At 39.6% G+C, this 25097-nt stretch overlaps 1 protein-coding gene across 1 annotated transcript; it reads right to left on the bottom strand.

Annotated features, from left to right (window-relative positions):
* Positions 1-24508: 24508 nt before the first annotated feature.
* Positions 24509-24841, bottom strand: LOC147455952 (uncharacterized). The gene has a single exon (XM_086515361.1). It carries the CDS (start codon positions 24839-24841, stop codon positions 24509-24511), a length of 333 nt encoding a protein of 110 aa, XP_086371487.1.
* Positions 24842-25097: the final 256 nt, after the last annotated feature.

Raw genomic sequence — 25097 nt, 5'->3', positions numbered from 1 at the left:
TTGATTTTTATTAGGTAAACAAAAAAAATAATGTGACGTACGTGCTAATCGACTAAGTCTTGTAGTTGCTACTTCAGTGGTTGCTGTAAGGCAGACTCCTATGTTTTTGGTTATACATTGAAATGTGATATATTGAATTAGAAATGTTTTCCCAGATCCAGGTGTTCCATTTATTATATATAACCCACCCGATTTTTAGTCAAAGTTGTATTTTCTATGTGTTTAAGCTCTTGTAGATGTATTATTGGATCATATTGACTCTCTCCTATAGTTTTAATATTGGTCTATTTTTCTATAAAATCATTTGATGTTAAATGTTATTCTAAATTATGTATGGGATTCATTTGAAGTATTTGATTTGTAATTTGTTGTCTAGATTCATCGATTAATAGATGTAATTGAGAATAGTTTCCAACTAGATTCTCTATGTCTTGTTCATTCTTTATTATTTGTCGTATTTGACATTCTAAAAAGTAAGATTTTTTTGTGTTGTTAATTGAGATTAATTATTTTTCATTACGAAAATGTATATGTTTTAATAGAATAGTAAAAAAAAAACCTTCCATTTGATGGTTAGGGTGGAAATCGGTTCATCTTACTAATTGTTTATACTCTTCTATTTCATTTCTAAATAAATCATTCATTGTACATATCTTCTTTGTTGTATGCTTGAGTATTTTGTTAATGCTATAGTGACGAAAGTACGAATAAAATATTAAGCTCTCCAATTCTAATGGTCTTGCTGTATATAGATCAATTGGATGTACTATAGAGGTTAAAAAAATTTGTATATATTTTTGTCTTTTTTTAGGAGGTGAACAATCTATATAAGTTACCTTTTCTGGTTTTTTTATGATTGGTATCTCTAAACACACCATGGCTGCTTCGGTTGCTGATATTGGTTTTGTTAATATATAAGAAGATATTAGTTTAAGTTTTATATCATTAATATTATTTAATCCTAATGTTTTCACTGTTTCTGAATCGATATCTATTTTTCCTATAGGTTCTGATTTCAATGCATATTTTAGTAAGTAATATGATAATCCTGTATTAGTTAATTTTTGAATATTCATATGGGCTTGCCATAACAATAATACTCATGCATGATAAGGGACCACATTCCTGTGTTCTAATGTTGGTCTATAATAAAGCCATCGTTGAGTTTGTTCATGAATAATTGGCTTAGGATTACTTTGAATATCGTATGGAAATCCATATTTACATTTGATTTTATATTTTGTAATTCTATTTTACAAGATTCTCTACAATTATGTATTTGTTTTTTGATAACTAAGTTATGCAATTTATATTCAATTGATGTTGGATACAAATTTATTTATTGTATGTAAATAAGGTATATGGCTATCTATCTCTAAAGATATTTGATCGATATCGTTTGAATCTACCCATAGCATATTATGTGCATGTGGTGAACCTCTATTTTGTATCTCATATCGTATTAGATAGTGGTTGATGGTACCTAATAATCCATTAGGAATAAATATTTATTTGTTTAAAAATGTATGTAATCCTTTGTGAAAAATCATCATGCACTGAGTTGGACAATCTTTCCAATTGAGTTTTAAGTCTATCTTTTGGATAATTTTTTCTAAATCTTCTATTTCTACCCATCTACTAGAGGACACTTCGTCACAAGTTAGGGTTAAGAAGAAGTTAGGTAAACCAAATGACTCTACCATGCATAATAAATCTTTTAAATTCTTACTATACCATGATGGAGAGCCTGGAATTGAATAAGAGATATTGTGTTTTATGATATAACGTATGGTATCTAGATCAAATGTATGTGGATTTTTTAGTTTGAATTTATCTATATCTGATTGTAGCATTGTTAAATTTGTTGAATTTGCTATTATCAAAGCTTGACATAGTTGGTACATCATCAATAAGTATGGCTTGTATAAAGTGAATATTGAGAAGAATGAGGCTATTCTCATTTTTAGATATGTATGAAATTTTAAAGCTCCATCAAGAGCCCCATATCCTAGTGGAGATAGAAATGGAAATAGGGCTTTCTCTATTGTAATATCTTCTAAACTAGATACTCCGTCTAAACTTGCATATAAGTTAATGATTTTTTTAAAATTTAATCTTTCATACATAACCCCACCATGAGATAACTTACCTATTTTGTATTGTAATTCTAGTTGTGTGTTGTTTACTTGATCTAAGATACCTAGATAATTTGTATTGTGTGCTACTATCATTAAGTCATAAGGAGAAGATGATGCATGTTTGTTTAGTAAAGTAGTAATTGCATTAGAAGGAATTATAGGAATTGCTAAAGTTTTTTGTGGTTGTTCATACATAGTATAAATTATTTTTACTAATGGATTATCTTTTACTAAAAAGAGCAATAGTGTGTTTATGTCATGTGAGTTTTTTGTTAGAATATTTAATAAATCATTACTATTTTGATATGAAAATAGAGGATTATCTAATAATGATCTTTGTACGTTCTATATTACCTATGGCTATAGATGTTATCTTTTTACTGATAAGATATATCTAAAGTAGATAGCATTTGTACTTCATGTACGTTCATTCTTAGTATTTTTTTTATATAAGTCGGGTGATAAGTTACCCAATATTTTCCTCTAATGTTGTTTTGAAAACATTTGCAGCAGTTATAAATTTCTATATTGTCTTGTTTGTTTATATTTTGAAATGATGTTAGATATGGATTAGATAATTCATATCCTCGCAAATAGGTATTTGTTTTTTCTATATATTTTAAGTTTTGTTTTTCATACTTAAAAAATAAGTTTCCACAATTAGAACAATATTTATATGATTTCATCGAATTAGAACAAATATTTACCCATGAATCAAAATCTAAATTAAAAATGTCAAAAGTTGGAAGTAAGTTTGTTTTTCTACGTAAATGTCCTATAATCTTGGTATGCTTTGCTTTTTGTTTTAGTTTGGATGATTTCTTCGTGGGTAATAGTTTATTTGTTTCATCTTCAATTACGTATTGTTTATTATTGATTTGTATATTTGGTGACCTTAAGATTTCATTATATATATATATCGATATGTATATTATTTGTATTGAGCTTAAACTAATATTCTAATTTGGAAAGAAAATCTTTTTGATCTTATTGTGGTTATCAAAATAATAATATTAAAATATTTTTTAATATGTGTGTTTAAAATATTCTTAAATATGATATACCTTGTGTTATAGTCAAATGTTAAGTTGCTTTGTAGATGTTGAAGAGCTTCTTGTAAACTAGCAAAGGGTAAAACTTAAGAAGTTAGAAAATAGAGTTATATATAATTTGATGCTAATTACCAAAGGAATGATAAGAGAACAATGCTTGACCAGCTTTGTTAAAGCTTTGAGTGACATGTGTAGCATGTGATATACTTTTGACAGCACACAAGTTCTTGGTAAGCTTTATGTTTGCAATGCTATCTCTTGGACTCTACTTATCTCAATGTATATATGCAAGGCCAGGGTGAAAGCCCTAGTCTTTTAAAAAAAAAAAAAGCAAAGGCAAACATCTCTCCTAATCACTAATTCTTGCATTTGGAAGGAATGTGGCATCATACAAGAAATCAACCAAGGAAACAAGAAGTCGCCAAGGCAAAAGATTCAAGATCTGATGAAAAACAACATAAGACTTGACAAAGCTTTGATTGACATGTATGCCAAATCATACCATAAGTTGATATGTGGTGGATCAACTTTAGAAATTGACACATTTCAAACTCACTGAACTTGGTCTAGATTCACTTTATGTTTTTCAATGCATTTTTGGGAATCAGCTTTGCGATTTGATCGGGTACATATCTCGTATTTGATAAACGACGGATCAGCTCATTCCTCTGGTCAATGATGACAAGCTCCTTCAACTACGGACGATTGGTTCACCTCCATCAAGCTGCTTGTGAGGACACAAGCACGTTTTAAAAAAACGGGGAGTAGATGGAAGCGGGACCAGATAGTATTGTAAGGTGACTCGACAAAGGAAAATGAGTATAAAAGGGAGCCTTGGGCTAAATTTATGTGGGCGGAGGGAACTTGAGGAAGCGGTACGTTTATGATGTTGAGACAGAGAGAGAGAGAGAGAGCACAGAAATAGAACCCCAAAGTGTGTAGAATACACACATGAGATGATGTATATATAGAGGGGACCTGGGTGCCATATCTAGAGAAGCCATATATTGAGTAGCTTCACATATAAGCTCAACACCCCCGCTCAAATAAGGGTCCCTAACTGTGGATGAAAAAACCCTTGGGGGATCAAGGGAAAAACTCACAGCTCTATATACACCCATCGTTATATTATAAAAATCATTGAATATACAAATGTTCATGAGGAGCTACATCACTCCTTTTACAATGAATATTTTATGAGGAGCTACATCACTTCTTTTACAATGAATGTTTTATGAGGAGTTACATTACTCCTATCCTATCAAATACAATAATGAATACAAAGGTGCAATAAAGAGGTGTAAAGGCTATCAATTAGCTCGTAATCAGAAGTGTCTCCATGAATCTGCTATGTAGCTTGTCATCACTATCGTATCACCAAACATATCTTCATAAATCTTTTATTGTCACCAAGTTTATCTTCATAAAATCAATTCTTTGATGAATCCTACATAGATCATAGACTCAAACAAACATAGTCATGAAAATTATTAGCATCGTTAGTGAAATAATTTACGTTCACAATGCCATAAGAGATGGTTCGCGACGCCACTCTTTTGACGACATATATACACACGAAAACATATGGTACATAGAGTATGAACGTAAACGTACAAGATGTGTGATTACGTTATGCAAATGATATGTGTAAAACAACATTTATCAACGTAGTGATCAATGAATATCATCAAAGTATTAAGAAAACATCATCATTGTATCAATAAAAATGAATAAATCATCATGGTATCAACAAAAAGCATCATGATATCACCGAGAATAATCATTGTATCAACGAAACAACATCATGGCATCACTGAGAATAACCATGGTATCAACGAAACAACATCATGGTATCACCGAGAATAACCATGGTATCAACGAAACATCATCATGGCATCACCAAGAATAACCATGGTATCAATGAATATCATCATGGTATCAAAACAAAAATTACCATGACCAAAGTACTAACAAAACATCATCATGGTACCATCAAAATCACTATGATATTCACGAGAAATTATCAATAAAACGACGTAAACTATATCTCTTAAAGAATAACACGAGAATCAATGAACGAGTATATCATATAACAAAATATCATGTACCAACAGTAGCTCAATAGAATTTGGACGACCATCAATGGCTCGATTGAATCGGAACGATATGTAACTGGCTTCTGCAGCAAAGTTACGTCATTAACAAATATATGATTGATGAAGAAAAAATATAATTGAGAAGTTTTCAATTATGAGAAAAATCAAAAGCAAAAAGTAAAATTTTTCTTTTCAAACATGTTCGCAGTCCAAGACGATAACCCAAAATTGGTGCAGAATTTAGAGAAACTTTCTTCTGCAAAGTTATAGACCACATCGATTACGATGGCTTAAGCAAATAGTTTCTCATCGATTCCGATGCCTGCAGCAGCTAATTTCTTCTGCAAAGTTGTAGACCACATCGATTCCGATCCCTTGCACGGGTAGTTTTTGCAAAATCGTTTTCAATTAGCAGAAAAATCAAAAATAGAAAGCGGAAGTTTCTTTTCGGGTATGTACGCAGTCCGCGAACGATAACTCAAAATCGGTGTAGAATTTGAAAAAAAAAAACTTCCTCCTGCAAAGTTGTAGACCACATGGATTCCGGTCGCTCACGCAGGTAGTTTTTGCAAAATCGTTTTTAATCAGGAGAAAACTCAAAAACAGAAAGCGGAAGTTGCTTTTCGGGTATGTACGCAGTCCGCGAACGATAACTCAAAATCGGTGCAGAATTTGAAAAAAACTTCCTTCTGCAAAGTTATAGACCACATTGATTCCGGTCTCATCCACGAGTAGTTTCTACAAAATCATTTTCAATTAGTAGAGACATCAAAAACAAAAAGCCAAAGTTGCTTTTCAGGTATGTACGCAGTCCGCGAACGATAACTCAAAATTGGTGCAGAATTTGAAAAAACTTTCTTCTGCAAAGTTGTAGACCACTTCGATTCCGATCCCTCTCCAAGGTAGTTTCTGCAAAATCGTTTTCAATTAGCAGAGAAATCAAAAACAAAAAACAAAATTTGTTTTTCAGGTATGTACGTAGTCTGCGAACGATAACTCAAAATTGGTGCAGAATTTGCAAAAACTTCCTTCTGCAAAGTTGTAGACCACATCGATTCCGATTCTTCCCACAAGTAGTTTCTGCAAAATCATTTTCAATTAGCAGACAAATCAAAAACAAAAATGATCTGCTCATATCATATCATACAAAAATCGGTATATACACATATCATTTACATCACTTAATCACGCATCTTGTACTTTTACGTTCATACTCTATGTACCATATGTTTTCGTGCGTATATATGTCGTCAAAAGAGTGGCATCACGAACCATCTCTAGTGGCATTGTGAACGTAAATTATTCCACTAACGATGCTAATAATTTTCATGACTATGTTTTTTTGAGTCTATGATCTATATAGGATTCATCAAAGAATTGATTTTATGAAGACAATCTTGGTGACAATAGAAGATTTATGAAGATATGTTTGGTGATGTCATATTGATGACAACATGAAGATATGTTTGGTGATACGATAGTGATGACAAGCTACATAGCAGATTCATGGAGACACTTCTGATTACGAGCTAATCGATAGCCTTTACACCTCTTTATTGAACCTTTGTATTCATTATTGTATTTGATAGGATAGGAGTAATGTAACTCCTCATAAAACATTCATTGTAAAAGGAGTGATGTAGCTCCTCATAAAATATTCATTGTAAAAGGAGTGATGTAGCTCCTCATGAACATTTTTATATTCATTGTTTTTTATAATATAACGGTGGGTGTATATAGAGCTGTGGGTTTTTCCCTTGATCTCCCAAGGGTTTTTTCATCCACAGTTAGGGACCCTTATATATTTGAGCGGGGGTGTTGAGCTTATATGTGAAGCTACTCAATATATGGCTTCTCTATATATGGAACCCAGGTCCCCTCTATATATACATCATCTCATGTGTGTATTCTATACACTTTGGGGTTCTATTTCTATGCTCTCTCTTTCTCTCTCAACAATAAGCTCAACACCTTGCCCGGGTCAACATGCAATCCAACTCCAACTGACATATATCACTGCACCGCATAGACATTCGTTGGCCCCTCGGCTCAGCCCGTTATTCAACTATTGCCATACTTTCTTGACTAATGATTCCTCAAGGAGGACACCATCGACCGTCTAGTGTTTGTTTGAGTCCCAAAACCATCCACAGTCCACCCCGGAATGGCTTGCATCCACACCTCACCTGCCCCAGCCTCAAGGCAACCTGATCTGAGCTTCCCCATGGAGCATTTATCTGCGAAGACCAGCAGGAGCACGCTTACAACCAAAATGAACAGCTAGGCAATCAAGTTGTATGCACCAGCAATCCAACTCTGCATCCTTTTTCCCAGATTCTACACCACGCCATTCTGCGCATTCGCCTTTCCGATTAATAGCATTCAGGGGTCGATCCTCTCGACTACAAGACCCTTGTTGTCTTTCCCATTATACCTACCAGCCAACTCGCATAACTGCACCATCAGCAAGCCCTGCTCAGCCACATTAAGTATTATAGAGCCCTTGCTAACGGTATGAGAAACAACTTTCCCTTTATTCGCATCGTTGGTTAGGTGGGTCTGAGACCTTATGCTTAACAGCCAACTGGCCACCCTGCTCCATGCTGCTTCCAGTGAGCATCTGGTTCCAATACCAAGAAACGAGTATAAAACAAACTGTGGGTTCTATATCCCAAAACCCCAAAGTACTGACATTTTTGAGAAAATTTTTGGACCAAACTACTATATCCCTGCATCTCACTCGGCTCTCTAGCCCGGATACTATCTGTCCATGTCATCTGGACCATCGGGGGGCGTAGTCTGATGTATTGCAAGATGCCTTGCATCTTCTGTCAATTCACCTCATAGAGGAAAAATCTCATGGCCATGTGTGGCTTGCATTCGAACCACCCCCTTCTGATCCATTAGGAGCAACACGTGTTTTTTTACCTCTTGTTTAGCAAGACCAGAAAACGGCTCTAATCCTTTGGGCTAAATTTCGGCGGATGCAATGAGTGTGAGGTCCTTACAAATGGGGAATTGATGGCTTAGGAGACAGATGGAAAGATTGCGGGCTACTTAAGTGAAACTGATGATAAGGAGCGTCAGGTGGAGCCTGCCGACTCTCTCCCCTTAGACAATGGGGAATTGTCAGTGTGCATGAACATGCATGACTCAGAAGCTAACGAAGGTCTCATGACCAAAACCATCCACATTCCAGCCTGGAATGGCTTGCACCCATACCTTACCTGCTCTGGTCTCGAGGCAACCTGATCTAAGCTTCCCCATTGAGAGTTTCCCTAACCGAAAACCGACGGGAGCACGCTTACAACCAAAATGAATAGCCAGGCAATCCAGTTGTATGCACCAGCAATCTAACTTTGAATCCTTTTTCTTGGATCCCACACCACGCCATTCTGCGGATTCGCCTTTCCGATTAATAGCATTCGGGGGTTGATCCTCTCGACTACGAAACCCTTGATGTGTTTCCCATTATACCTAACAACCAACTCGCATAACTGCACCATCAGCAAGCCCTGCTCGAGGCGTAGTGGAGGGTCCCAAAGAGTACTCACAAAATGTAATAGTACTAATCTTTGAAGTTCTTGAAGTCGAAAAGAATGTAGTAGGGCACATCTTTCATTTAGCACCATTTGAAAGATTATTGAATAGTCTATTAAATAGAACTTATATGAATGAGTTTGAGATATTAAGAGAGACCATATATTCTTTTTTTTAAATAATACACTAAAGACGTATTTGATAAAGATTAATGAATAACACATAGTCTGTCTATGAACAGTAAAATTGAGATTTTTATTAATATCAATGTTTTATATTTTGTATTTTAGCTTAAAATGCATGGGTAGGCTTAAAATAATTTGAAAAAGTAGTGGAGACCCAAAAATAGAGTTTTTAGGAGTCACGACCTAAAAGTTGCGTTTTCAGCCAAAGAAAGACGTTTTTTGCAACTCTGTCCACGGTGCCTTGTAGACCATACCTATTTCCGTCATTTTGAGTACCTGGATTGCTCTGTTCTGAGTTCGTTTGTAAAAGTTATGATGAAAAAAAATAGAAGGCAACAGTAGTGTAGTATACACAGGGACAGACAGACATACAACATCATACAGCTCTCCCTGCTATCAACCAAGAAGTGGATTTGTTTCTTCATGGTAGACTATTGTAATTGAGATTATGAAGGTATATAATTATGTTTTTTTACTTTGATTATCATGTTGAATTGGTTGCACGAGTATGTTCTTTTGGCTATTTTGTAGGCGATGCAGAAATCAATGTGTGAAACAGGATCTGTGCAAAGTGTCATGATAGAAATCTAACCTTTACGAATCGCTTAGCGATCACGTTCTTATATTATTCTCGTAGGTATACTTGGTGCAAAAATCATGTACGCTTTTCGAGGAAAAGAAGCACGACGGGTGGTGCGTTTGGGGATCATTCACAGATCTCCTCTTCTGCGAGTGCGAGTGCGAGTGAGACGTTGCATGCAAGCGGACTGAAGCTCGGGGGTGGTCGGAAGGTTCGAGCTCCGTACAATGGTGTGCGCCCATATATTTTATTGCTTCTCTGTTGCATCAAAAGTCTGAACAGATTCATCAATACAAAGATCTCTTTCTCTACCTTTTGCTGTCTATCTCTATTATTATGTTCCTGTGACAATTGGTATCAGAGCAAGCGGTTGATTCTGGACATGGAAGGATACGAGAGGAGGATGAAGGAGCAATAAGACCTGATTCGGCGACTACGAGAAGATCTAAAAATTGCAAATCGGGAGTGTGGTGAGGCTCGCGGGGCAAAGCAGTACGAGAGCCTGATATCTATGTAGACCTGGATGGCCAACATGAAGGGGAAAACCATGCTAATCCACCGGGAAACAATCAATCATCGTAGCGGTGCTGGGGCACCTGGCAGTGGTGATAGTGGTGATGGTGTGAACGGTGTGGTGGACGTAGAGGTCGTCAACACGAAAAAGAAACGATGAGAATATGGAAGAAGTGACAACCAAATCATTCTTAACGAAGGCTAAGCTTAAAGAGTTTGATTGCATAAGAAAGATATGCGAAGATTTAGAAGCGTGGATTGAAGAACTCAAAGATTTGGATTATACTTTCAATATAGAAAACACGACCATCAGACTTTCGAACGCTCGAGCAAGGTGACCGATAAGACAATACGGCTCAATTGGAGACTTTTGGTGATGTGTACGATAAAGGTAAGTCATATACCCCTTCTTTGTGATGTTTTATGTCTTTGATATGTCCTTTGAAAGTTTCTGTGAGATCGAATTTATGCGTAGAAGTTGAGATTTAAAATTGAATTTCTTAATTGATTTGGATAGTATTCATTGCTTCTTATCATCTAAATTGATTGAGAAATTAAACTTGAAATTAAATTGAAAAGTTGAAATACTTTTGGACTTAACCAGTGGTAATAATAGTTTAACGAAAGAGTTAGTAGAAAATTTGTTTTTTTCTTCTTTGAACAGTTGGAAGCATAAAGATGATTTCTATATCATAAACATTGATATGCATGATGTTATCATTGGTATCAATTAGATGATTGAAAATCATGTTTTGATTGATTGTTAAGAAAAATTTATATTTATATCTTTAATCATTTGATGATGATAAGTCACACTCTTCGTCGAAAGAAAGAGATTCTAAATCTAGTTTTGGCCATGGAATTGATAAGGTGACTTAGATAAGAGTGTGATACGTTGCTTGTGTTTGCTAATGAGATTAAAGAAGAATATGGGGATAAAGAGAAAGAGACAAATCCAGAATTTGTAGAGGATCTCTTACATGAATTTAAGGATGTGTTTCCGGACGATCTCCCTGGTATACCTCTGCCTAGAGCGGTAGACCATGCCATAGATCTATATCCAGGAGAAACACCTTATTCAAAGGCTCCATACAGGTTCAATATTGATGAGCTTAAAGAGCTCAAGATACAACTTGATGATCTTTTGAAAAAGGGTTTCATTAAACCTAGTGTATCTCCTTGGGGTAGTCCTGTGTTATTCCAAAAAACGAAAAAGGATGGTACATATAGGTTATGCATTGACTATAGGGGATTAAACAAAAAGACTATTAAGAACAAATATCCTCTTCCTCACATAGATGAATTGCTTAGCTAATTAAGTGGTGCCACAATATTTACGACGATTGACCTTCGTTTTGGCTACCATCAAATCTGTATTAAGGCCAAGGACATTCCAAAGACTGTTTTTCCTACACGTTATGGGCATTATGAATTTACAGTTCTTGCTTTTGGTTTGACTAATGCACCAGCAAATTTCATGTGTTTAATGAAAAATATTTTTCACCCGTATCTTGATGACTTCATTGTGGTATTCTTGGATGATATTTTTTTGTATTCTAAGAATGAAGAAGATCATGCGTTGCACTTAAAGAAAGCATTTGAGGTTTTGTGTGAACATAAATTGTATGCAAAAGCAAGTAAGTGTTCTTTTGCAAAGGATCAGATTGTATATTTGGGAAGAGTGATTTCTAAAGAGGGGATTCACATTGATCTTGACAAAGTTAAGACTATTGCATGTGGAGTGGCCAACACCTAAGTCATTAAGGGATGTTAGAAGCTTTATGGGTCTAGCACAATATGAGAGAGCACACATTAAAGATTTCTCTAAGATAGCAAGTCCTTTGACCGAATTGACCAAGAAAGACAAGGGTTTTGTGTGGGCTTCTACCTGTGAGACTGCTTTTGAGACCTTGAAGGCTAAAATAGCGGAAAATTGTGTTTTAAAAGTGCCTGAGATGGGAAAACCATTTGTTGTGTCATGTGACGCTAGTGGTGAACAATTAGGTTGTGTTTTGACACAAGAAGGAAGAGTGGTTGCATATGAGTCTAGGAAATTAAAACGACATGAATTGAACTATGCAACACATGATCTAGAATTGCTTGCTATTGTTCATGCATTGAAACATTGGCGTCATCTTTTGCTTGGTGTCAAATTTGAATTGCGTACTGATCATCAAAGTTTGAAGTATATTTTCACTCAGCCATTGTTAAACAACAGACAAAGGAGATGGATTGAATTGCTGGATGAGTATGATTTTGATTTAAAGTATTTGTGTGGAAAAGAAAATAAAGTTGCAGATGCATTGAGTCGTAGGCCCATGTCTAATTTGTTGACTGTTGTGCGATCCAATTTGATTGATGAGATACATGCTGAAGTTGAAAATGATTCTTTTTATACGCCTATTTTGAAATTATTACGTGAGAATATTGGTGAGATGTATGGGAACAGATATCACTTGTATAAGGGAAATCTGTATTATTATGACCGCTTGTGTATTCCTGCAAATTCTGCTTTTAAGAGTCAAATTTTGCATGAGTATCATAATTCACCTTTTTTTGGTCATCCTCGATTGAATAAGACATATGAAAAGATTAAAAGTTCATTCTTTTAGCCGCGTATGAAATTGGATGTTAAGAATTATGTGCATGAATGAATGTCAACAAGTTAAAATTGAACATAAGAGGATGCCTGGTGACCTTCAACCCTTAGACATTCCTTTACAGAAGTGGGAGTCTATATCCATAGACTTTATCATTAGACTTCCTACTACTCGTGGAGGGTATGATTCGATCTTTGTGGTGGTAGATAGAATCACAAAACAAGCTCACTTCTTTCCTGTAAAAATAACTGATACTGCATTGACCATTGTACGCTTGTTTGTGAAAGAGGTATTTCGTTTGCATGGCATGCCTAAGAGCATAGTGTCTGACAGAGATTCTAAGTTCACTTCTTATTTCTGGAGAGCGACTTTTGACTCTATAGGTACCCAGTTACGCATGTCTACTACTTTTCATCCTCAAACAGATGGGGAAACGGAGAGAGTGAATCATATTTTAGAAGATATGTTATGAATGTATGTCAATGAAAATCAATCTAATTGGAATGAATATTTGTCTTTGGTTGAATTTGCATACAACAGTTCATATTATTCATTAATTAGGATGACTCCGTTTGAGGCAATGTATGGCCATAACTATCCCACACCTATTAATTTTCTTAACTCGAGGAATAAGGTAGAACTGTCACGTGAGATGCTTGAGAAAATGGATAACAATTTGGCCAAAATCAGGGGGAATATTAGAGAAGCTCAAAAGAGACATAAATTGTATTATGATAAGAAACATCGGGTTGTGGAGTATGAAACTGGTGACATAGTTTTCTTAAAAGTTATTTTTGAGAAGTCTCATTTGATTCTTGGAAAGGATAGAAGATTTTCTCCATGATTTGTTGGGCCATTTAAAATTTTGAAGCGCATGGGTTTATTAGCTTACAAATTGGAATGGCCTTCTCATGTTAAAGTGCATCCTGTATTTCATGTGAGTTTATTGAAAAAGTATGCTCCTAATGTGCATCATGTTTTACAAGACAACTCTATGTTGAAAGATGACGGAACATTGACTGTAGAACCAGACTTAGTGCTAGATAGGCGTGTTGAACATCTGAGAAATAGAGACATTGTGGAAGTTTTGGTTAAGTGGCAGAATTATCCAGTAGAGGATCATCATATGTTGATCTTAGTGTTTTGGAAAGAGAATTTTTCTCTCTTTCCAACTTGGAGGAAAGAGTTAATTTTGATAAGGGGAGAATGTAATAAGACTATCTTTGAAGTTCTTAAAGTCGAAAAGAATGTAGTAGGGCACATCTTTCATTTAGCACGATTTGAAAGATTGTTGAATAGTCTATTAAATAGAGCTTATATGAATGATTTTGAGATATTAAGAGAGAACATATATTCTTTTTTTAAATAATACACTAAAGACGTATTTGATAAAGATTAATGAATAACAGATAGTCTGTCTATAAATAGTAAAATTGAGATTTTTATTAATATCAATGTTTTATATTTATGTATTTTAGCTTAAAATGCATGGGTAGGCTTAAAACAAGTTGAAAAAGTATTGGAGACCCAAAAATAGAGTTTTTAGGAGTCACGACCTAAAAGTTGCGTTTTCAGCCAAAGAAAGACGTTTTTTGCAACTCTGTCCACGGTGCCTTGTAGACCATACCTATTTCCATCATTTTCAGTACCTGGATTGCTCTGTTCTGAGTTCGTTTGTAAAAGTTATGATGAAAAAAAATAGAAGGCAACAGCAGTGTAGTATACACAGGGACAGACAGACATACAACATCATACAGCTCTCCCTGCTATCAACCAAGAAGTGGATTTGTTTCTTCATGGTAGACTATTGTAATTGAGATTATGAAGGTATATAATTATGTTTTTTTACTTTGATTATCATGTTGAATTGGTTGCACGAGTATGTTCTTTTGGCTATTTTGTAGGCGATACAAAAAATCAATGTGTGAAACAGGATCTGTGCAAAGTGTCATGAGAGAAATCTAACCTTTACGGATCGCTTAGCGATCACGTTCTTATATTATTCTCGTAGGTATACTTGGTGCAAAAATCGTGCAGGCTTTTCGAGGAAAAGAAGGATAAAAGCACGACGGGTGGTGCGTTTGGGGATCATTCACAGATCTCCTCTTCTGCAAATGCGAGTGAGAGTGCGAGTGCGAGTGAGACGCTGCATGCAAGCGGACTGAAGCTCAGGGGTGGTCGGGAGGTTCGAGATCCGTACAACGGAGTGCGCCCATATATTTTATTGCTCCTCTGTTGTATCAAAAGTCTGAAAAGATTCATCAATACAAAGATCTCTTTCTCTACCTTTTGCTGTCTATCTCTATTATTCTGTTCCTGTCACACAAAATGGGACCTGTAACACTCACCCCTCCCCCAAAAAAGCTCAATTTTCTCATCGAGTGCCGCTACATTCTCCAAGAAGTCATAGGCGTCATCCTCCGAATGTGGTGTATAGTTTCCAGCACCATGCACAAGCATATACCTAGTGTCGTCTCCTGCCATAAACTGAGTCCACGCGATCAGCCTAAGGGAGTCGCTTGGCTGCCATCCCCACATTTTGGAGTCGCATATCGACGCACTGCCTTGCTGGTTGCAATAAGTGTATTGTTCATCTGCTGCCTAGCTGCTATGAGTCCAATGAATTTATCTTAGCCAACACCTTCTAGTGAGCAGAGGTCCGTGAATGCTCACTCGCCATGCATATCCCTTATCCTCATTGATCTTTGTATTCACTTGTTGTGGATCCAAACGAGGCAACTTTCGAGATAAAGCAACCCACGCGAGGCCAAGCTGGTGCTCACAGGAGCCCGCATTCTTGCAAGACAAGTTCTGTCCTACATCAGATATGTCTTCTTCCTTTGTCCATGTCGCATTCCTTACACTGTTAATCACCTGTGAGCCCTGCTCGTGGCTGCCAAGCCCTTTGAGCATCAACCATACCAAAAGCATTACCACCATCAGTGTGCCCCCCTACATATATGGGAGTCCCATGCCCAGTTTCGCCACTTCCAAAGTCGATTACCCTGATCGTTCATGCGTATTGTTGTACCAGATAGCGTATTGTTGTACCAGATGGCCAGAACACGATCCTAATCCTTCTCGCTTATCCTTGCATCGGCCAAGCATGTTCGACTGTGCTGTTGTCTCAGCACCTCCGCGCATGCGAGTCACTCTATAATCGAACGCGTCCCAGCATTGGCTACCTTCTCGTGGGTCCCATACAACATTCTTCTAACATTTAGTCTTTCCACATAAGCAGTCCAAAGGAGCGAGAAACCTCGCTACAGAGCCCCAGCCATGATGCATCATACCCCTGCTTTCATCTACTGAACCTCAAAAACTTCCCGCTCGGAGAGCCAGTATCAGTCACTGCCACACTTTGGCTCAGGATTCTTTAAAAAAATTTAGTCAACTCGTATGTCTTCACCTTCCGCAGACCCTGCTCAATCTCATTAGGGGGCTTATTAATCACCAACCCAAGTAGCCCCGGTCGCCATCCATGACTTCGACAAATATCCACTTTCGTCAGCAACATAGAGCCTCCACTCAGGGTGTGAGAAACAATTTCGCACCCATTCGCATTGTTAATTAGGCGGATTCGAGACCCCCATCTTTTCATACTAGCCAACTCGCCCTACTCTCTAGCCCGTACCAACTGTCCATGCCATCTCGACCATTGAGGAGGTCGTCCGCCACATCGCAAGTACCAGCCAAGTACCCACAGCACCACAAATCAAGGACCCATGAACCTCATCGTTTTTCCAACAATAGTTTAACCTTTTCATGCCGTCTTCATCAGCGTTTTCAGCCTTCAGCCCAGCATTTGCAGCACCACCAGCGCTATTAGTTTTCAACACTTACGGCCATCATGTTGCAGATTTCATCTTTGCACCATTAGCATTTTCATCATTCAGCATTTAGCCTAGTAGTACCAAGTACCTACAACAAGTACCAAGCACCTGCATCAAGTTCTTGTCATCATCTCAGCATCTAGCATTATCTAGGATCTCTGAGGCGTGATGCAGATACGCGATTGACTAGAGCCTATGCAGCATTGGGGAGACTTGAGAGGATATATTCGTAGGTTCCGTACGAGGAACCTCGGACAAAGCTTTGGCTCTTTGACACTTTGGCCACTTCGGCCATGCTGTACGGAGTGGAAATATGGGGCCCCTCAGTTGATCATCATAGCAGAGCTGACAGTATTGACGGATGGATATGTATGGAGAAGCCATTGGTGTCTATGATTTCTCGGATGATTAGGGCCAAGGCCTCACTACCACATGACATTGTTAGGAAGGAGCTCGCTGCTCCTTTATTGGTAGTGGAGGTACTTACTCGATCAGTTTCATTTATGAATAGCACTTGGGCTCTTCCTAGAGACAGATATGCTCGATTAGCACTAGAGTCTTTGGAGATAGATCATGTAGGTATGCAAAGATGGAATCTTGGTTTTAGTATGGACCGGCTACACCCATTTTAGTACTCTCTGGATGCAACCTCCATCCCCCTCACAAGGGCAGAGATTACCAGGCTCATCAGTTAGGAATTAATTCAATTGGATACGAAGAGGACATGGATACATCATACAATCTGCACATGAGCTAGGTACGTAGATGACTTCTATAGAGAGCATCTTCTCCAACTCACAAAGGATGGTTTCGTGATCAGACCAAGATACATGGATACTCATCTATCCCACAGGATACGATGTGGTATTAGTTAGATGCTCGCATCCTCACATCAGCTACAGATCGAGATAGGCAGATTTAGAGGAGTACCCACTGAGTCCAAGATTTGTCAGGTGTGTCAAATAGAGATAGAGAGAGAACTACATTACATATGTCGCTGCCCAATATACTATGAGATATGAGGCCGATTTAATTGTCTATTCAGAGAGGGTTTTGGGCCACTTTCTATAGTCATGAGATACTAGGAGCAGAGATGCCACGGATTATACTTACTCGAGATTCACAAAAACACAGTGAGGACCTCTTGAAGAGGGGCACAATGAGAGAGATCCCGTGATTGCCGAAGATCACATATTTCTTTAAGTCACAGACAGAGGAGTTCAAGTAACTCCCACAACATAACAACACCAAAGGTACCAGAGGCATTCTGCTTGATCGCGCGATAGAGTTGGGAATTCTCAATATCGACGCAGAGTGGGATAGAGGATCCATACCCGTTTTAGTTCCCCTGCGCTCTTGGGAATAGTCTCCTTCAAAGAGGCCGATACTGTAGCATAAGCTGGAAACGGTACCCCATGAGGCACCTCCAACAACCTATCCTGCCCTTGATGCCCACCGGCCAGGCCTAGTGGGTGTTACATCTTATTCAACAAATCTTGGACCTCTACGAGCCTCACCTCTTTTTCAGTCCCATTATCCAGCACATCGGCATAAGCATTTCCTTGGATACCATTTCAGGCACAGCACATTCTTGTTCCGCACTAGTTTGCCTTTTCCAGTCATGCGGGAGGTAGGAATCAACAGTAACTTTCTAGCACTCCTCTTCACTTCAATCATTCACACTAGACTCATTGTGTGGCTTTGGCTCGTTGGCCACTAATTTTCCCAGTTCTGGTTTTCTAACAACAGCACCATCATGCATAGGCCAGCTCTCACATACTGGCATTCCCTCCTTGATCAAAACGTAGCATTTCGTAAGTTCCTCCTGAGGCTCCTCATAGTCCCGAAGCTTTACATCTGGCTCGTAGGTCCATTCCCCATCCCACGAGGCAAATGCAAGCCTTGAAATCAATTTGTGTCCAAGAGACCACAAAAGAAAGCTCATCAACAATTTTATGCTCCTTCATAAAGGCACCACATCTGGTATACATCTGGACCTTAGGCCTTCAAGGTGCAATGAACCAAAATCAAGTGCAATTTGCAAGAACCATGCATCGTAACCGCCAAATCATACCCCAAGCAACCTTCAGTATTAATGACTGAGCCATGCGAGGTTTGTAAAACCATCCTCGATAGCCGAAAACATTTCGCATCCGGTCATAACTAAGCTTGCAGCATATTCCAATCACCCATCAAAGCGATCACCATCACACTCAGAAAAACGAGTATCGTCACTTCCATCAGGCATAACTTGGGTTAGTAGGGGACGTGGGAACTCTATTGTAAGGGAACATGAAGACAAATGCAAAATTTTTTACAGGCCACAAATGGCATGTGAAGAAGACATGGAATGGAAAAAGATATGATGTCAGTAAGGGACAAAATCAAAACATGGTGGAGCTCTACCTTAAGATTGCAATAAAAGGGGTTCTATTGCTGCTTCTCTTACTGCTATCTTGATCATTTACAAGGAGTTTTTGACAGTATTGAGTTGAGTCATAGTTTGCCTTGCAATCTCAATAGTCTGGGGTATTTTGTAAAGGATGAGACTTGAAAGGCCTTACTGTCTCCAATGACAAAATGGCACCCCATGAGGCACCTCCAACAACCTATCCTGCCCTTGATGCCCACCAGCTAGGCCTAGTGGGTGTTCCATTTCATTCAGCAAATCTTGGACCTCTCCGAGCCTCACCTCTTTTTCACTCCCATCATCCAGTACATAGGCATAAGCATTTCCATGGATCCCGTTTCAGGCACGGCACATTCTTGCTCCGCACTAGTTTGCTTTTCCCAGTCATGCGAGAGGTAGGAGTCAACAGTAACCTTCTGGCACTCCTCCCCACTTCTTTCATTAGTACAATACTCATTGTGTGAGTCTTGATTGCTGGCCACAGATTTTCCAAGTCCTGGTTTGCTAACAACATCATCATCATGCATAGGCTAGCTGTCGCATACAGGCATTCCCTCCTTGATTGAAAGGTAAGATTCCGTAAGTTTCTCCTGAGGCTCCTCATAGTCCCCAATCTTTACATCTGGCTCGTAGGCCCATCATCCAGCACATACGCATAAGCATTTCCTTGGATCCCTTTTTGGGGATGGCACATTCTTGTTCCGCACTAGTTTGCTTTTCCCAGTCATGCAGGAGGTAGGAGTCAACAGTAACCTTCTGGCACTCCTCCCCACTTCCTTCATTCGCACAACGCGTCCCAGCATTGGCTACCTTCTCGTGGGCCCCATACGACATTCTTCCAACATTTAGTCTTTCCACATAAGCAGTCCAAAGGAGCGAGCGACCTCACTATAGAGCCCCAGCCATGATGCATCATACTCCTGCTTTCATCTACTAAACCTCAAAAACTTCCTGCTCGGAGAGCCACTATCGGTCACTGCCACACTTTGGATCAGGATTCTAAAAAAAAATTCAGTCAACTCGTATGTCTTCACCTTCGGCAGACCTTGCTCAATCTCGTTAGGGGGCTTATTAATCACCAACCCAGGCAGCCCCGGTCGCCATCCATGGCTTCAACAACCATCCACTTTTGCCAGCAACATAGAGCCTCCACTCAGGGTGTGAGAAACAATTTCCCACCCATTCGCATTGTTAATTAGGCAGATTCCAGACCCCCATCTTTTCATACCAGCCAATTGGCCGGGTCCCTAGCCCGTACCAATTGTCCATGCCATCTTGACCATTGAGGAGGTCGTCCACCACATCGCAAGTACCAGCCAAGTACCCACAACACCACAAATCAAGGACCCATGAACTCCACTGTTTTTCCAACAATAGTCTAACCTTTTCAGCCCATCTTCATCAACGCTTTTAGCCTTCAGCCCAGCGTTTGCAGCACCACAAGTACTAGTAGTTTTCAACACTTACTAGCATCATGTTGCAGATTTCATCCCTACACCATTACCGTTTTCATCATTCAGCATTTAGCCTCGCAGTACCGAGTACCTACAGCAAGTACCAAGCATCAATATTGTACCAAGCACTTGCATCAAGTTCTTGTCAACATCTCAGCATCTAAGATCATCTAGGATCTCTAAGGCGTGATGGAGATACTCCATTGACTAGAGTCTATGCAGTATTAGGGAGACTTGAGAGGATATGTTCGTAGGTTTGGTTCCACAAACCTCGGACAAAGCTTTGGCTCTTTGACACTTTGGCCACTTTGGCCATGCTGTACGAAGTGGAAATATGGGGACCCTCAGTTGATCATCATAGCAAAGCTGGCAGTATTGATGAATGGATATGTATGGAAAAGCCATTGGTGTCTATGATTTCTCGGATGATTAGGGCCAAGGCCTCAGTACCACATGACATTGTTAGGGTGGAGCTCGCTACTCCTTTATTGGTAGTGGAGGTACTCACTCGATCAGTTTCATTTATGAATAGCACTTGGGCTCTCCCTAGAGACAGATATGCTTGATTAGCACTAGAGTCTTCAAAGATAGATCATGTAGGTATGCAAAGATGGCTTTAGTATGGACCGTCTACCCCCATTTTAGTACTCTCTGGATGCAACCTCCATCCCCCTCACAAGGGCAGAGATTACCAGGCTCATCAGTTAGGACTTAATTCAGTTGGATACAAAGAGGACATGGATACATCATCCAACCTACACATGAGCTAGGTACATAGATGATATCTATAGAGAGCATCTTCTCCAACTCACGGAGGATGGTTTTGTGATCAGACCAGGATACATGGAGACTCATTTATCCCACGGGATACAATGTGCTATTAGTGAGATACGCGCATCCTCACATCAGCTAGAGAGCAAGACGGGCAGATTTAGAGGAGTATCGAGGAGTAGAGGCTGAGTCCAAGATTTGTCAGGTGTGCCAATTACAGCCAGAGACAGAGCTACATTACATATGTCGCTTCCCAGTATACTATAATATATGAGGTCTCTTTAATTGTCTATTCAGAGAGGGTTTTGGGTCACTTTCTATAGTCATGAGATACCAGGATCAGAGATGCCTCGGATTATACTTAATAGAGATTCGCAAAAACACAGTGAGGACCTCTTGAAGAGGGGCACAATGAGAGAGATCCAGTGATTGCCAAAGATCACAGATTTCTTTCAGTCACAGACAGAGGAGTTCAAGTAACTCCCACAACATAACAACACCAAAGGTACCAGAGGCATTCTGCTTGATCGGGCGATAGAGTTGGTCCTTCTTGATATCGACGCAGACTGCGATACAGGATCCATACCCGTTCTAGTTCCCCTGCGCTCTTGGGAATAGTCTCCTCCAAAGAGGCTAATACTGCAGTATAAGCTGAAAACGGCACCCATGAGACACCACCAACAACCTATCCTGCCCTGGATGCCCACTGGCCAGGCTTAGCGGGTGTTCCGTTTCATTCACCAAATCTTGGACCTCTCCGAGCCTCACCTCTTTTTCAGTCCCATTATCCAGCACATAGGCATAAGCATTTCCTTGGATCCCATTTCGGGCACAACACATTCTTGCATTGGCCAGTTTTTGCATACTGGCATTCCCTCCTTGATTGAAAGGTAGCATTCCATAAGTTCCTTGTGAGGCTCCTTCTAGTCCCGAAGCTTTACATCTGGCTCGTAGGTCCATTCCCCATCCCACGAGGCAAATGCAAGCCTTGCAATCAATTTGTGTCCAAAAGACCACGAAAGAAAGCTCATCGACAATTTTATGCTCCTTCATAAAGGCACCACATCTGGTATACCTCTCGACCTTAGGCCTTCAAGGTGCAATGAACCAAAATCAATTGCAATTTGCAAGCACCATGCATCGTAACCGCAAAACCATACCCCAAGCAACCTTCAGTATTAATGACTGAGCCATGCGAGGTTTGTAAAAGCATCCTCGATAACCGGAAACATTTCTCATCCGGTCATAACTAACCTTGGAGCATATTCCAATCACCCATCAAAGCGATCACCTTCACGCTAAAAAAAACGAGTATCGTCACTTCCATCAGGCTTTCCATACGCATATCTGGGTTACTAGGGGACGTACGTGGAACCTCTATTGTAAGGGAACATGAAGACAAACGCAAATTTTATACAGCGGCCACAAATCGCATGTGAAGAAGACATAGAATGGAAAAATATATGATGCGAGTAAGGGACAAAATCAAAACATGGTGGAGCTGTACCTTAAGATTGCAATAGAAGGGGTTCTATTGCTGCTTCGCTTACTGCTATCTGCCTCATTTACAGGGAGTTTTTGACAGTATTGAGCTGAGTCATAGTTTGCCTTGCAATCTCAATAGTCTGGGGTATTTTGTAAAGGAAGAGACTTGAAAGGCCTTACTGTCTCCAATGACAAAATGGCACCCCATGAGGCACCTCCAACAACCTATTCTGCCCTTGATGTCGACTAGCTAGGCCTAGTGGGTGTTCCATTTCATTCAGCAAATCTTGGACCTCTCCGAGCCTCACCTCTTTTTCAGTCCCATCATCCACCACATAGGCATAAGCATTTCCATGGATCCTGTTTTGGGTATGGCACATTGTTGTTCTGCACTAGTTTGCTTTTCGTAGTTATGTGGGAGGTAGGAGTCAACAGTAGCCTTCTGGAACTCCTCCCGACTTCCTTCATTCGTACAATACTCATTGTGTGAGTCTTGCTCGTTGGCCACCGATTTTCACATTTCTGGTTTGCTAACAACAGCACCATCATGCATAGGCCAGTTGTCACATACTGGCATTCCCTCCTTGATCGAAAGGTAGGATTCTGTAAGTTCCTCCTGAGGCTCCGCATAGTCCCTAAGCTTTACATCTGGCTCGTAGGCCCATCATCCAGCACATAGGCATAAGCATTTCCTTGGATCCCGTTTTGGGCACGACACATTCTTGTTCCGCACTAATTTGCTTTTCCCAGTCATGCAGGAGGTAGGAGTCAACAGTAACCTTCTAGCACTCCTTCCCACTTCGTTCATTCGCACAATACTCATTGTGTGAGTCTGGCTTGCTGGCCGCCGATTTTCCTACTTCTCGTTTGCTAACAACAGCACCATTATGCATAGGCCAGCTGTCGCATACTGGCATTCCCTCCTTGATCGAAAGGTAGGATTCCGTAAGTTCCTCGTGAGGCTCCTCATAGTCCCCAAGATTTACATCTGGCTCGTAGGTCCATTCCCCATCCCACGAGGCAAAGGCAAGTCTTGTAATCATTTTGTGTCGAAGAGACCACAACAGAAAGCTCATCAACAATTTTATGCTCCTTCATAAAGGCACCACATCTGGTATACATCTCTACCTTAGGCCTTCAAGGTGCAATGAGCCAAAATTAGGTGCAATTTTCAAGCACCATGCATCGTAACCGCCAAACCATACCCCAAGCAACCTTCAGTATTAATGATAGAGCCATGCCAAGTTTGTAAAACCATCCAGATAATTGAAAACATTTCGCATCCGGTCATAACTAAGCTTGCAGCATATTCGAATCACCGATCAAAGCGATCACCTTGACGCTCAGAAAAATGAGTATCGTCACTTCCATCAGGCTTTCCACAGGCATAACTTGGGTTACTAGGGGACGTGGGACCTCTTGTGTAAGGGAACATGAAGACAATTGCAAAATTTTATACAACGGCCACAAATGGCATGTGAAGAAGACATTGAGTGGAAAAAGATATGATGCCAGTAACGGACAAAATCAAAACATGGTGGACCTGTACCTTAAGAGTGCAATAAAAGGGGTTCTATTGCTGCTTCGCTTACTCCTATCTTGCTCATTTACACGGAGTTTTTGACAGTATTGAGCTGAGTCATATTTTGCCTTGCAATCTCAATAGTCTGGGGTATTTTGTAAAGGATGAGACTTGAAAGGCCTTACTGTCTCCAATGACAAAATGGTACCCCATGAGGCACCTCCAACAACCTATCCTGCCCTTGATGCCCACCAGCTAGGCCTAGTGGGTGTTCCATTTCATTCAGCAAATCTTGGACCTCTCCGAGCCTCACCTCTTTTTCACTCCCATCATCCAGTACATAGGCGTAAGCATTTCCATGGATCCCATTTCAGGCACGCACATTCTTCTTCCGCACTATTTTGCTTTTCCCAGTCATGCGGGAGGTAGGAGTCAACAGTAACCTTCTGGCACTCCTCCCCACTTCCTTCATTCACACAATACTCATTGTGTGAGTCTGTCTCGCTGGACATCGATTTTCCCACTTCAGGTTTGCTAACAACAGCACCATCATGCATAGGCCAGCTGTCGCATACTGACATTCCCTCCTTGATCGAAAGGTAGGATTCTGTAAGTTCCTCCTGAGGCTCCTCATAGTCCCCAAAAACCAAGAATAAGACCATCGTCTCTAACTGGAAATCCGTTTTGTGATAGGACCCTCCACACATCCAACAAGTCTTTGAGAAGGTCATTGTGAGCTCAATGCACATGCCATCCTTGACCCTCTACCGAAGATGAGCCCGTACCTTTATCTGAAAACCATTGCTCTGCTCTAAAGGCTCCCCTCTACTTATAAAAGGTTACTATATGGTTATCTATGAGAGAGAGAGAGAGAGCAGGCACATGATTATGTGTGTGTGTTTGTGAGAGAGAGAGAGA

This window comes from Adiantum capillus-veneris, chromosome 6 (genome assembly GCF_014529385.1).
Source record: "Adiantum capillus-veneris isolate H3 chromosome 6, ASM1452938v2, whole genome shotgun sequence".
In the NCBI taxonomy this organism is placed as follows: domain Eukaryota; kingdom Viridiplantae; phylum Streptophyta; class Polypodiopsida; order Polypodiales; family Pteridaceae; genus Adiantum; species Adiantum capillus-veneris.
The sequence above is the reverse complement of the archived record's forward strand: the minus strand, read 5'-3'. Positions and strand labels throughout refer to the sequence as shown.

Bases quoted from the DNA above. Each gene is read 5' to 3' on its own strand.
- LOC147455952 (XM_086515361.1), bottom strand. From the start codon at position 24,841: ATGGTCTTATTCTTGGTTTTTGGGGACTATGAGGAGCCTCAGGAGGAA.